At 39.1% G+C, this 14,817-nt stretch overlaps 1 protein-coding gene across 1 annotated transcript in view; it reads left to right on the top strand.

The window, feature by feature from the left end:
• Nucleotides 1-4,555: 4,555 nt before the first annotated feature.
• VMP1 (vacuole membrane protein 1) overlaps nucleotides 4,556-14,817 on the top strand; it is a 46,833-nt gene continuing 36,571 nt past the window's right edge. The window contains exons 1-4 of the mRNA XM_009702961.1: nucleotides 4,556-4,656; nucleotides 7,055-7,190; nucleotides 9,567-9,657; nucleotides 11,874-11,984. Of these exons, the coding sequence (XP_009701263.1) occupies nucleotides 4,581-4,656; nucleotides 7,055-7,190; nucleotides 9,567-9,657; nucleotides 11,874-11,984 (414 nt within the window). The 5' untranslated portion in view covers nucleotides 4,556-4,580. The remainder of the gene's footprint in view (nucleotides 4,657-7,054; nucleotides 7,191-9,566; nucleotides 9,658-11,873; nucleotides 11,985-14,817) is intronic.

Below are 14,817 nucleotides of genomic sequence, written 5' to 3' on the forward strand. Positions count from 1 at the left end.
ATTGAATGCTTCCCATGAGTGTTAAAGGACTGGAAAAAATCAAGCAGTTACTTTTTCTATTTTCTATCGTCTTCAGGAAAGTTATTAACCTTCAAGTTAGGGACTCTGTCAGTTTTGTATCACATGATGAACAGTATTATCTTACTCCATAGGGACAAAAGGTTTGGAAGAGCAATCGTTTTGGTCTTGAATGTCTACAGAGCTGAGGACGTAGTTGTCTGTTCCACTGGCTTCAAATACAGAAGAAGCAGTGAAGAGTGACATAGTTGTACGGAGCTGAAAGGGTATGTAATGTTTCACTTCAAGACTGATCTCGTCCTGTACCTAAATGTGTTCGTGTGCCAGGCAGTCTTTGACTTTTGAGGGAAAGTGCTCTCCAAACTGTTACTTTGCCAAGAATCTGTTAACTTGTTCCCTGTGTGAGCTGTTGGCTATGTAGAGCAATTGATGACTGAAACAAAACCTTATTACGGATGTGTAACGCTGTCTATCTAGTTTAGTGCAATTACTTATCCCACTGTAAAAGTCTGGGTTTAGTCTTTTGTTCTCTGTATTGTAATTGAAGAACAGTAATGTAGATAAAGAAGAAAGAATGGTTATGAGAAAAGTTGAGGAGAAAGAAGCAGCAGGATACAGGCAGGACTGGAGCATTTGGTTTAAAACGCAAGAAATGACAAAAGAGTGAAAATGATGTGTTACTAAGGTGACTGGGAGAAAACATCAGCAAAACGGTCTAAGCTATAAATCTGGTTCTAGCAGCTGTGTGACAAATAACTTTGATGGAGATGAGAGTCAGGGTTCCAGGGTCTCTTTAAGTATGAAGTGGTAAGATTGAAACAATGTCTGCGAAAGCAGTGAGATCATTAAAATAGTTTAACAGCTTCCTTGTTGTTCCAGCACATTGGAAAGGAGTCTTCAAAAAATCCTTAGTATAGAACGTGAGTCCACATTCTGCTCCTTGAAGTGAGAGTGCAAGCACCCAACTGCCTTGTCTTAAACTGTTTCCTTTGACATAAGTGGACCCAACACTTGGGTGCTTCAGCAGCCTCCTCAGAGCTTCAGAAAGAGGAGACTTTTGTCCTTTTCTCAGATTACGGAGTGCAGAGATTGCAGTGCCTAATTTTGTTATGTCCTCATGCTCTAATAGTTTGTTTTGCTTTGTCTCACTTATGCAGTGAAGTGCCAGTCACAGTAACCATAAGCCCTTTTTGTTGACCAATTTACATTTTTGACTAGCGATAATTGTCTTTTTATACTTATGGATTGCACTAAAGCTGAATAGGGTATTGTGGGCTATTTGTTCAGCCCTACAAAGAAGTTCTTGTGTGAGCACAGCTCTAACAAATGATCTAAGCGAGCCTGATACAAAATCATTCAAAGTTGTTTTTCTCACTCTTTTAAATCGTTTATGTTTGCTGGTAACTACTCCATGTATTAGGCAAATTTATTTTTTGGATATGGACTCTGTGTCTTTTTCAGCATTCACAAGAAGTGAAGTTCTGTTTAGCAGATGGAATTTTATTTCCTCTGGTGAGCTGTCATGCATTTGGTGTAGACTTGAGAATGTGGACACAGTTAACGAAGGATGACTCCATTTTGGGTCAGACTCCCACTCCAGTTAATCTCTCTGGGGTGACAGTAGTGCAGGACTGGTGGTGATTCTAGTAGGCGTCAAACAGAGCAACAGATCAAGAGAGCTGAGCTTTCTGGATGGACATCCTCCAGTTCCTTATGCTAAGATGCTTTAAGTATAATTAGACTTTGGTAAACAGAGGAGTGTTTTCTGAAACCAGTAAGGGTTTGGTTTCTGAATTGCAGCCCGTTGGGACTTGTCATGTGATAGGTATCAAATCTCCTAGTCAACTGTGTTTTTAAATACAAGTTTTTAGAGCTTTTCTGCAGAATGGTTGAACTTTAAGACTTTCTTAACAAGTATTTACCCTACAGAAGTGTGCAAGGGGGATTATTTATCTGCTTTGCTGTAAACGTTGACTTGTGTACTTGAGGTAGCATTATGCAAAGCTAATCCCAGATTAGTGCCTTTCCAAGCAGGCAGGGTAAAACTGGCTCTGTTAGTTGAGCTTGTGAAAGCTGTAATATGTATGTAGCAACGCACCTGAGATCCCTAGAGACTGATGATTTTTATGTGTCGGTAAGATGTTTAATGGATTGCACTGGAATTCAGTTCATGGAGAGGGAGTGTTGTGCACAGCCTAAATTTTAGCAACAAACATGGAGAGCAGTTTGTATTACAGTAAGTTATCTTTCTTGAAATGTAATTAAGCTGAGAGCAGAGACCAAACCAATTGAGACTTCAATTTTGAAGGCTAGATTTGCACAAGGAAAAAAGATGGATTTCAAAATGAGGAACCTGTGGCTTCCACTGAAGTTGTTGGGTTTTTGAAATGTTTGTTATATTTAAGTCAACAAAAAGTGACTGAAGTTCCCTAAACCAGAACGTTGTTTTTCAGTGTGGCTGTATGCAGAATGACTCTGACGGCTTTTGCTACCTAAGCAGCTTTCTGTGAACAACAGGCTTTCTAACTGTGGATGCCCAATTTAAATATTCCCCTCTGCAATTTGGGCTTTGTGTGTGTAACGTGTGTGTGCGATATACATATGTATGTGTGTATGTAAGCTTATATTGTTTATGTGTATGAATACGTATTTTTATATATAAAAAATAAGCGCATGTAAGTGCAGTCAGTAGAAACAAAACACTCTACCATTTACAGGGACTTACTGTCCTAACGAAATGATGAGATGGCTGAACATCTGATCCTTGTATCGCCGTAGCAGCTGGCCGGTTATCCTCAACTAAGTACTGGTGTAACTCCACTGACTTCCAGAGTGTTGGGCTGCAGGAGAGAAAGAGGTTCACATTTCTCTGGTGTTTGACTAGCAGTTCAGAGCAAGCCTTTGATTGCAAATGACTGCAGAATGATGCTGTAGAGCTCCTACTGCAGCAGGTCAGTCCTCTGTTGTCCTTGACTGACTTCGGAGCTCTTCAGCATTTTTCAGAAGCAACTTTTGCAAGGCTGTTTTATTAATTTTCTTGGTGGTTTGGGTATTCTGGGGCCCAAATTTCAATGAATAAAAATTATAACATGCAAGAGATTAGTTTCTACTAGCTTGTTTAACTAGACAGATTTCTATTTCTGTGCATGTCATTTCAGGAAGGAGGTGTTGGAGGAACGACTCCTTCCCAAGACCTTGGTGCTTTTGACTGTTGGGTTTTAAGTAAAACCTGTTTAAGAATCACATTCTAGCTAGCAATTTTATGTGTATTACAAGTAACGCAGAAGGCTTGTATCTGTTTAGAAGAACATCTGTCTAAAACTGATTTATGAAACCCTGGAAATATTAAATACAGTATCTGAAATCTTTTTAACATTTTATTAAAAAAATTGACAAAATTATTGCAGTCTGAATCAAAGGTGCAATCGCACTCCCATTTACCAAACCAGAGTTGCTGCTTGGCTCTTAAGCCTAACGTAAATCAAAGGGGAAGTATTTTTTTCTGTAGAACTTCAATTTCCTCTAGTAGACAGTTTTATATAACCTGTCATTTTAATATTGCACTACTTTTCTTTCCAACAAAAGCAGCATATCAAAAACTGTAAATCGTGTTTGCTTACAGGGAGAAATGCAATGCAAATAAGATGCTTTAACTTTATGGGATTCTCTTTTCCAAAATAAAATTCCAGAAACTGTTTCAAGATTCAAGAGAGGATTTTTAAAGCAAAGAGTCTGACTGGCTACTTTCCTTGTGTTTGATTGCATAAGAATTGTCAGCTGTGTGTTTTGGTTTTTTTAAAAGAAAAAAAGAAGGTCTTGCAACATTCTGGCTTATGCTTCCAATTATTACACTATGTAGTCTCCTGGATAAGCAAAACCACAGCTGTTCTTTTGGGCTTTTTAAGGCTGATCTCACTAGAGAGAGGCTAAACTATCGGACCGAATGTATGTTTTTCAAAAAAGTTTTCCGTCAGAGAGGTCTTGTCCATTGAAGAGTTTACCTTTTCTGGTTTAGAGATACTAGACTGTGCAAAACACGAGATGCAGTTCTGCATCTTGGTTACCATATTGAGGGCTAATTTTTTTAGACTGTTAGGTTTTTGAGGTCTACTTGCATACTAACTACCTGGAAGCTTAGTGCCAGAACAGATGCTTTCTAATATGAGAATCAAATCTTAAGTGCCTCTCCCTCAGGAATGAACTGAGGTTTGTATGAAGCTCTGCTGCTTCTGGAGCCCAAACAGTGGGCTGATTAGTAGAAGGGATTGTTTAACAAGCTTTTGTTCGGTTGTTGGAAGTGAGAGAGTTTTGTCATTTAAGTGAAAAAGTTGAATTTATGTAGGTGGAAACGTTTAAATCTTTGTCCTTGTGGAATTTGAATCACTTTCTCCTTTTTAATGGTGTAATGCAGGGTAACTGAGATTTGGATTTGGAGAACTGATCGTTGGTTGCCTATATCCTTTGACTATGGAGTCAATGGACTCTTCATAACCAGAAAAGGAGACATTGTGCTTTTTGGTTTTCTTTTGCTGTTAGATCCCCATACGTGACTGATCTATGAAATGGCAGAGAATGGAACAGATTGTGACCAGAGACGCGTAGGAATGATCAAAGAACAGCACAATGGAAACTTTACAGGTAGGTGGAAAATGACTTAATGTTCTCAGCTGGTCAGCTTGGTGTGTAAAATGGCCAGCACCGTACTGAGAAGGCATTCTTCTTGGTGCACTTTATGCCCAGATGATACAAAGGGCCTCAATGCCTGAATCGATCTTGGAAACTTCAGTCATCTCTGAATCTGAAGTCTGGAGGATTTATGTCTTGTAAAGCCACAGAATAGTTTTATGCTATGTATTTCCGTTCAATTTTTTCTTATACTCTTTTCTCCTTCCAAGTTCTTATTCTGTAGTTCATATGCATGTGAGCCCTGTAAAGCTGACTTGGGTGCCAACAGGGGCTGCAACAGGACTGAGCTAAAAAAACTAAACTATGTTGGCAAATATATGGCTGTAGAAGTCAGGCTATACAGCCCCACCCTTTGGCACTGGAAAGTTCGTACTTGGTAATAAAAATCTGGTTTACTCGGGGAGAAATCCAGTTATTAGTCTCCCAATTTCTAGCTTTTCTGTTGACATTTAGCTTCACTATAATTTATCAGTGTCAATGATAAATTACTGACAAAACAGTTAACTACTTCATCTCCTGCCTCACCTCTGTTTTTCCTACTGTTATGTCTGAAGTAGGCTCAGGTTAATGTTTAGGACTCATGAAAAATAACCTGAGAACATTTCACGAAGAGCCTTGTGTCACCAAATTATCTGTGCTGTGTTGTATAGCATAGAAATGATAATCATCTTAGTTTGTTTCCTGTCAGCTTTGAATGTGCCAGATCCATATTTAATTAAGTTTTGTAACCAAGTGATTTCTGAAGTTGTATGCGATCTTACACCATTGTCCTTTATGACTTTTACTAAAAACAAGGTCATAAAAAACAAGGTTGAAGCATTTTTATTAGATACATTAAGTGAAAAAATAGAGAATAGGAATTCATGAAGCAACAAATGTGGCAACATTTTTAAAGAGCAGCTGTACGTGTGTAGGTATGGAACAAATCAAAGCCTTTAAATAAAAGGCTTAAATCATTCTGTAACTCTGAGGGAATGTGGATATTATCCAGTATTTGCCGTTGTAGGATTTCTGTTAGTTCATCTAAAGCAACTGATGGGTACAGCTAAAGAATACAAAATTAAATGGGCTGTGTGACTAACGAGGTATGCAATTTCTATGTAAATATTAGCATCTGATAAGGCAGCATGTTTCAGTTACTGGAGTAAGACTGAAATGACACGTCTTGGGTTACAGTATGCTGGCGATTCAGATTAGATTAATATTTTAAATGCAACAGCTTTTTACAGATTTAAATTTTGTGAATATTATTGCAATGCCTTAAATGTATGCAAAACAGAATACTTATGTTTTGACTTTTGTGTAGTAAGTGATGTTTGAACAAGTTTGGTGTCTGTTTGGATACCAGAGTTATTTTTGTGTATTTTTTCCATTTGTGGTATTATTTTTTTCTCTTATTTCAGAATTCATTTTCTTTAGAAGCTTAAAAATTATTACCCCTCATTAGCATGATGACCTTTGAACGAGCCATTGTCATCCAAAAAATAGCTAGGGTTTTTATTAATCTTGACTGTCTTGTAAGTGCAAAATAACACATTTATTAGAAGAACCTTTCTTCTGTACTTGTATGGTAGTGTACAGTGAGTGGTCTTACAGTGGTGTTGAGCACTGCATTATAACCAAATCACTGCAGTTAAAAGCAACCAAATGTACCGTGTCTGTCCAGCAAAGGACTGCGGTATGAAAGGCAGGTCCTTTTCATGGGAGCACTTCCTGTCTGCTGGCGTCCAGCAAAGGACTGTGGTATGAAAGGCAGGTACTTTTCATGGGAGCACTTCCTGTCTGCTGGGCTCATTTTGGAGAAGCTGAACAGTGTGGCAAGGCTTACCGTAGCCTGGGGATCCTGACTGGGAGGGTAGATGCTATTATCCAGTTACATGGTGGCTGAAGTGTATAAAGAGTGCGTGTAATTCAATCTGGTTCGATTGAAGACGTCTGAGAATAGCTTTGGAAGAGAACCAAATTCAAAAGATCCGAGTGAAATGCGGTCTCTGTAGTGGGCGATAGAGTTGCATTTGACCTAACGTATTGGCTGGTTTGTAACTAGTAGTGCAGTACCTTGCATAAAGGCTGATAGATATGCCAGACTTTTTGCACCCTGGACCGATTAGATTCTTCAGTGGTTGTCAGCTACCTGGAGGAAAAGAGCCACCTTATTTCCTTTGCTGGAGGTCACCCGATTTCTGATACACTTGGAGCAAATGCTTTGTGATGAGTAGAAAAGATGACTGGGAGCTCATATTAACTTCCTACCAAAGCAAAAAAAAAAAAAAAGCAGTATATTTTTGAGTAGGATAGAATCTGAACTGCCAGCCTGTTCTTTTATATTTCTGTTACTTTTCATTTGCAGATTCCTCTTTGTTGAGTGAACGGAAGCGAAGGGACCGAGAAGAGAGATTGAATATTATACTGTGGAGACAACCGCTTGTTACCTTGCAGTATTTTTTCCTGGAAACTCTAATAAACTTGAAGGAATGGACCATAAAGTAAAGATAATTTCTTTAACTTGTACTAAGCGTTCTGGGGAAACCCATGCTGTGATTCAGTAGGTCATTCTGACATCTCGCTTTCCCTGATGACTCTCAACTTTAAAATTCTTCTTTCAGAAAACATACTTGGTTTTGTACCTTAAAGGTGGCTACTGGAATATACCGCACTCCTAACTGTATACTCAGACCTTCTGCATAAATTACATAAATGTAAATACAGTAAGGTGTCAGTGGAAGAAAATTGCAAACTTCCTTTCTGGAGAGTTGAATATTCCAATTTGAAGGAGTGGGACAGTGTCTAGGGATCCGTAAGGCAACAGATACTGTACTTATGACTGCAGTGTTAAGTACTGATCTATTAATGTATATGTTAGTATCGCTGAATGATCTTCAAATAGCTCAGCTAGGCCAAGGTTCAGGATTACATGGAACTTTGCAGTGGTGTTTACGATCCTTCGAGGAGGACTTTGCTTCTAAGCTATGTGGTCCCTTTGACAGCAGGAAACGATTTATTAAAGCGCTTTCCCTAAGTATTTTTTACATACTGGATAAAATGGGCTTTTATTCCAGTTAGAAAATTTGCAAGTAGCAGTCCTAACATCCCCTACTAATGCTGAAATGCATAGCTATTTCTTAATGCACTAGGCTTGAGAGGGTTTAGAGTGTCAAAAGGCAAACATGAGTAAAATTGGCAACTGAAAAAGCCAAGAGTAGCAGCCATCCTAGCACTTGTGTTGGTAACTGGAATCTCTTGTGTTTGGGATTGAGTCTACAATCATTTTCCCAGTCAGAAGATAGGATCTAGTATCTCCTTGGGTGATTCTAGCTGTTGGACTGCTCCTTTGCAGAGGGAGCTGAGATTGGTGATAATGGGCTATGTTCATTGACCCTTCTGGGCTAGGTTTGAGGTGCTGATGCTTAAGATCCACTGAGAGAAAATTCTGTTTTCCATTTTGATCTTCTGAAATTGTTTGTATGAAAAAGACCAGATTTACGTAGTGTAGTCTTAATCCCCTTTTACACCTCCTCACCCCCCCAAAAAAGTCTAAGCCCCAAACCTACTTATTGTTTCTTTGAACTTTTTTATCCGATCTTACATTAGCCATTTTTGACAACCTCCAAGCATTTATTTAAATCCCAGCAGAAATAACATTTGAGGTCTTATTTTAAGCTGAGTATTACCTGGCTTCCTAGACATCAAATTCTGTTACAGGTAGCACTCTCATCTTCTGTTGTGCAGCACATTTATGTTGTCTAGCACTAAGATGACAGTATCTTTACAGAAAATAACATGGACTATTACAAGCTATTAAGTTGAGACCTCAGATTGACTCATAATGATCTCCTGTGTTCCACTTGAGTAAATTGTGATTCAAATGATGACAATCATTTGAAAATCCAATTGTCATACTAAAACAAGCAGAACAAATTATTTTAAAATTGAAGAAAAGTTAGAATTACTTTTTTCAGCTTGCTTAATATGAAACGTTTGTGACTTTTTCTGTATTACATGTCTCATTTCTGTATTTTTTTTTTCTGTCTAAATAGGTAAGTTATGTTCATAGTTTGCTCTTTCATGTCTGAGATTTTTAAGTGATGCTCTCACTTGTTTTTTTTATATTTTTAGGTGACAATATAATAGTGTTTCCCAGAAAATAATAAATGTATTTGCTAATCTACTATATGTGGCCGCACACATCTCAAGCAGAGTGTATGTAAAACTAAACAGGCTCAAAAGTAATTTGGTATCATACTACATAGGAAAACACTGTTCTCCCCTTACTGTGGTAGCTTCCTAATGCTTCATAATTAGCTAAAATGTATTTATTAAACTTTGAGCTGCTGCGAGAGAGATTAATTTCAGTAGATCAGGGGAACAAAAATAGTATAAGGATTTTTTTCCTCTTACTGTCACTGCGGTTCTGCCCACCAGCACACAATTTGAAATTAGCACGTCTGCGTTCCACCCACAGTTTATCCCTTGCCCAGAGCCAGTGCCTGCGTTGCACTTTGCTTAACCATGGATGTTGTTGATGGCTCTGTGTTTCAGACTCTCTTGGCTGCAGAAGCTGAGTATTTCTTTTCAGATTGTGTTTGTTTTCAGACAGTTACTTTGTTTTTCTTTACTTAAAAAGAAACACAAACATGGCTGAACTTTGATCTCACTTGACAGTGAAGCAGAGATTTTTCCATAAAGAATAAAGACTCCCCAGATATTTTCTTGGGAGGTTTATGGTTTTATAATAGCAAACTTTTCAGCTGCCATTGTCCCTGCTGACTACATCCATGCAGACCCAGTCTACAGGGATAAAAAAGTTACTTTGAAATGCATGCTAAATTGTGAAAAACTCTAATTGCCATTTGTCTTTTAAGATTGTGGCATCGGCGAAGTATCTTGGTGTCTTTTTTACTGACGCTTGCAGTGCTTACAGCTACGTATTACATTGAAGGAACACATCAACAGGTAGGAAGGTTTTCGAGTTACTTTCCTTAGTGACCAATACTTCCTGTCCTTGCGCTAAAGTAGATGTACTGGGAATTGGAATGGGGTCTTCATGAAACTGTAATGTATCTTTTGAACTCCTGCTTGCTGAGGATATTTGTTTCTCATGTCATGACTCCTTTCTGTTGCCTGTGGATGAGTTGTGTTTTAGAGATAGGGAATGATCAGCTATATAATTTGATCTATTCTGTTGCATCTGTAGGTGTTCTCCTCTATTCCTGAATAAGCACACCTCCGATGCTGCAGTACTCCTTCACATCTGCTGTTAACAAGCTTTTAATAGTGGTGTGAGCTGTTGAGATACAACGTTAAACTGAGTCATGATAGAACTTCGTGGTTCCCAAAAAATGTTTATTCTGCTTCTATGGAAGTGTCTCCTGACCAGCTAGGATAGATGTATATCTAGACATAAAATGGTTACGTGGTTCAAATCTGTTTTGACGATGCTTCTCATACCCCCATTGTTTTCAAATGGTTGTTTAAAAACTTTTTTTGTTCTTTGATGTACATGAAGACTGATGCTTTTGCATCACTTGAAGTGTAAGCCTATGCTTAAGCATAAGGTGATGGTGTTCTCTACACCTTTCCCCTCCCCATTTCTCTTTGAGTTTCAGATTTTCCCTGAGGGCGGACAGCCCTTTTAAACCCTGCAGAGCATTTCCTTGTGCAACTGAATCATCTTACCGCTCTGACTCTGAAATCAGCAGGTTCCCAGTTTCAGAGAACTTGCTTACATCCATACTGCTATGGTGTGTCACTGGCTGCCTGAGGGACATGCAGGTCTGGAACAGGAGTCCTGGCTTCCCAGAATGGGTCTTGAAATGCAGTGAAATGAGTTGCTTCGGCTCATCGCATTCTTGCTCACTCAATCCCATGCTTGACGCCTGAGCACTTACACGCAGAGCAAGTTGGTAGAATGTAAATCGATGGCCCGTTCCTGATGGACAAATACCTGCTTCATTAAAAACTGGGTCGGTGCCCTTGTCAGCACGAAGTCCAGAGCGTGATGCACTGAACATTTGCCACTAGATGGCCCTTGCAAACTGGCGTTGGGGCACATGGCCCTGGAGCTGGCTGCTGGGCATCCGCTGCGCCAAGGCTTGGCAGAGCCGTGCTGCTCAAGGTTGCCTTGAGCCTGCTGGGAGCAAACCTGTGCCCCTGGGACTGGCGAGGGGAGCGTGACCCTGCAGGGCCCAGCCAGTGCTGGGAGCTCTCTGTTATGGGTGGTCTCAAGTCATGTGTGCCAGCAGGTATCTGTCCATCCCCCTTCCTTCAGAGCTCCTGACCTAAAGTCCATGTCCTGCTGGTGCCTCTGCCTATCTCTGTATACCATATATACTTGAATATGAGCCACTTTCTTCCAAAACTGTCCTCAGAATAGTGAAGTATATTTGTGGTTTTCACTTGGCATTTTCAGGACCTTTTTACACCCTGGCAGATTACCAGTCTTAACCAGGCTTCAGACTTCATCTTGGTGCTGTTGGTCCAAGAATGATATAAAATGGCACCTCTTCCTGGGGCTGTGATGCAGACAAGTTGATGACCTGGCTCATCCTCTTAGTATTGCTCTCATGGCAGTGGGAGGGAGATACTGCCTCCCCTTTCTCCAGTGTACCCAACTGGACTTTTTATGTACAGAATTTGCTGTGACTTTCCCATATTCCCTCATTTATATGTGCAACTCACAACCAACATTTTTGTTGTTTTTGAAAAGTAACAAACCTGGTTACTCACTGGCCCAAGATAAAACATTCAACAGACTAACTGAGAGTGCAGCTAATTCTGTCCTTTATTTAATCTGTTCAGGCAATTCCCTGAGCTGTCTGCTCGCTGCTTGGGCTCCAGTAGACACTGTCTGGGGCTTGCTGCTCACTGCTCACACCTAGTATGCCTGTTCTGGATTTCAATCCCCTACCATTGAACCTGAGTTTTTCATCTATCTCCTTGGAAACTTGCTGATTCTAAGGCACGTGGGCTTTTCTTTTGAAAGTGCGCTGTTTTCTGTACATGTCTGTGCTGTAATTGTAATAAATTGCAAATAGAAGTATCTAGGATTCTATTTCAGTTGTTGTAATCCAGATAACTATCTGCATTAGTTTGTAGCTTTGACTTTCTCCCCTAGGAGATATCACCATTTTTGTTTGTTTGTTTTTTCTCTTTTGTGACTTCTTTTTCAGTATGTGCGGTATATGGAGAAAAAGTTATTCTGGTGTGCCTACTGGGTAGGACTAGGCATTCTGTCCTCTGTTGGACTTGGAACAGGTCTCCACACCTTTCTGCTCTATTTGGTAAGGATATTTCCATACCGCGTTCTTTCTAAATCGAGTATTTTATTTGTTGCCTATTTTTAAATATGTGAATAAAGAATATACCGTAAATCCTAAACGTTAAGTACTTCTGAAGGAAAAGAAATACTTAGTGTAATGCTTCTGGGCTGTAGTGAGTGCTATTCATATTCTATACTGTATAACCTTGTTTTATAGTTTGTATGCTATATGTTTGTTGAACTGTAGATATTGGCCTGCTGTTAATCCTCACTTAGAAACAATGAGGCAAAATCTGCAAGCTCTGCCCTCTAATTTCCTAATGTAAATGAAACATTTTCGAGTGTGTGTGGCTCAAATGTTTCCATTTAAAATTTTTCAGCATATGTTTTTTTTAGTAGCTTAAAATGATCATTTTTCTAGCTGAAACTGCTGAAATAGGCAGCTATTTTAAAGTTCAGTCTTATTAATTTTGCTTTGAAAATAATAGCAAGAAAAATGTTTGTCTACAAAGACGAAATAGTATCTGCTCTGAAAATTTGTATGATGTTGTTTATCTCAACTTAGCTAGGAAAGTTAGAGACATGTTTGGGTGTGTTTTGCTTTTGGCCATTGGATTAGTTCCTTGTTTATGAAACCACTGTCCTGGATTTAAGAGAGGGATTCATGGCCGCAAAATAATTAAAACCAGTTTATGCAACAAATGTCATCTTGTATTTGGAACAATTACAGATGTTTACTTTCAGAACTGCTTTAATCATTAACAATAACACAGAAAACACTACAAGAAACAAGAAACTCGTGCTTTTCCACACAGCAGGGCAATGCCTGTTTGATCGAATGGCATCTGTATGGGCTGCATTTGCAGCTGTCTTAGACTTACTCTTAGTGTCTTAGACTTACTCTTAGTGTCTTAGACTTACTCTTAGTGTCTTAGACTTACTGTTAGCGTAGCTTCTTTCCTAAAGACTGTGGAGGCAGAAAGTACAGGAGAATGGAAACTATTGCTAAACAGAAATCTTCCAGGCAAAAATATTGCTGTCAGTCTAAATGACTGGAAATGGAAATTCGGTAAAGCTGATGAACGCAGTGTCTATTAACATTTTTGTGTAACGCTGGAGAGTGCTTAGACAGCAGCGAATTGACAAGGTACAGATCTTTCTGACTCACAGAGACGATGCTGTTAGTAGCTTAGGGACAGTGAGACACATGGGCAGGACAGAGGGAGAATCAATCAAAATCATCAGTCCTGAAATGAGGTGCTCTGCCTCGCTGGAGAGGCAAATGAGCATCGAGTGATTCATGAGGTAGAGTCAAGCTCACAAATTCAGCTCACTTTGGCTTTTCTGCCAACCTACGGTGCAAGTGAAAATGCAGCAGAATGGGATCACCAGCTATTATCAGCAGGACAGAGAGAGGAAGGGAAAGGAAAGCAGTTCCAGGTTTGCAGAAATCAGTTGGTCGTGATTTAAGTTGGCAAGTAGGAAACAGTTTAAATCATAGATTTTAGTCTTGTTCTGCTTTGTATGTATTTTCTTAGGCTATCAACCAGTGAGAGTCAACGTGAGATTTCCTCTAACCAAAGATTTCACCTATTTAGACATTGTCTTTGAAGCAGTTTGGAGAGCTTATCATACAGTTCCTATTCTTAATTTTTACACGTGTTGTGTCAGAAATCTAGTAAATAAGAAACGTTATACGCCATTTCTAAACTATATTTGAAAGTGGATAGTGTTTCTTGGATGTGCATTGATCTGACACAGGGTAGCAAGAGTGCTGTCTTTTTAATACCCTAGGCCACTCCAAGATGATTTGGTCACATAAAGAAGTCTTCATAAGACAGCACCGCTTTTTTTCTAAAAGAAGGTAGAATGAATTGACCTTTCTTTTACTCTCTATTTAAAAATCCAGATGTTTAAATAGTTCTGAGTTACTTTAATAGAAAACAAATTAAGTTTCATAAGATATCATTTAAGTTTTCCTGTGGGATACATGAACCTAGTGGATATATTTAGGCCATGACCTGAGCTGACATTAAAGTAACGTGTATGCAAAATTCTATTGGCTTATCAGTATAACTTATGGTGGGTGTGTAGGAGGTGAACAGCCTTCCAAAGGTTACAGGGAGGTGTATCACCTAGGAAAAGAAATTTAGTTTAATATTGTTAGAGAAGGTATTTATTTGGAATGTAAGAGGGAAGGTTTCATGTAACTTTGTTAGGAGGGGAAAAATAGACAAAATAGGTTGCACTGGATATTTAGAAGGTCGTTATAGACTAAAATGTATATTAAAACTACCATCGACATCTAATATGTAACACTACAGGAGAAATACTTGTTTGCTTTAAATATGTAAGGCAGACAAGCATGTTTCTATTACACTGAGGGAATTCCGTAAAGGCAGTGAGCATAGGAAGAAAGAGAAGCAAGGATTCTTTTTCCTCTTTTCTCCTTTGCAAGCTTTAGTGATTAGCTTGGACTGTAAATTCAGGTCAGTTAACACTTTGAGCACTGCAGGCTTGTCTGAACACTAAATGATTCCTCAGTTGGTGGGATGTGTGGGCTTTGTAGCCAGTAGATGGCAGTGGGAGTGTAAAAATAGCAGTTTATTGCCCAAACACCGTGTTGCCATTTTAAGTACCTGAACTGTTAATGTTCTTGTCAGTACAGCTGTGTCAGCAATATCTATATGTAATATGCTATCGATGTAGGCATGCACTGCTCAGTATCTCCTCAGTTTGAGCCTACACCTCGTGTGAAAGGGAATGCGGAGTACTGACTTCAGACTGTTGGTGCAACTTTTAGGGGTGAATTATTTCAGAATATTCTTATTAAATCCAGTATTCTGGATTTAACC

This window comes from Cariama cristata, unplaced genomic scaffold, assembly GCF_000690535.1.
Source record: "Cariama cristata isolate BGI_N322 unplaced genomic scaffold, ASM69053v1 scaffold14376, whole genome shotgun sequence".
In the NCBI taxonomy this organism is placed as follows: Eukaryota; Metazoa; Chordata; class Aves; order Cariamiformes; family Cariamidae; genus Cariama; species Cariama cristata.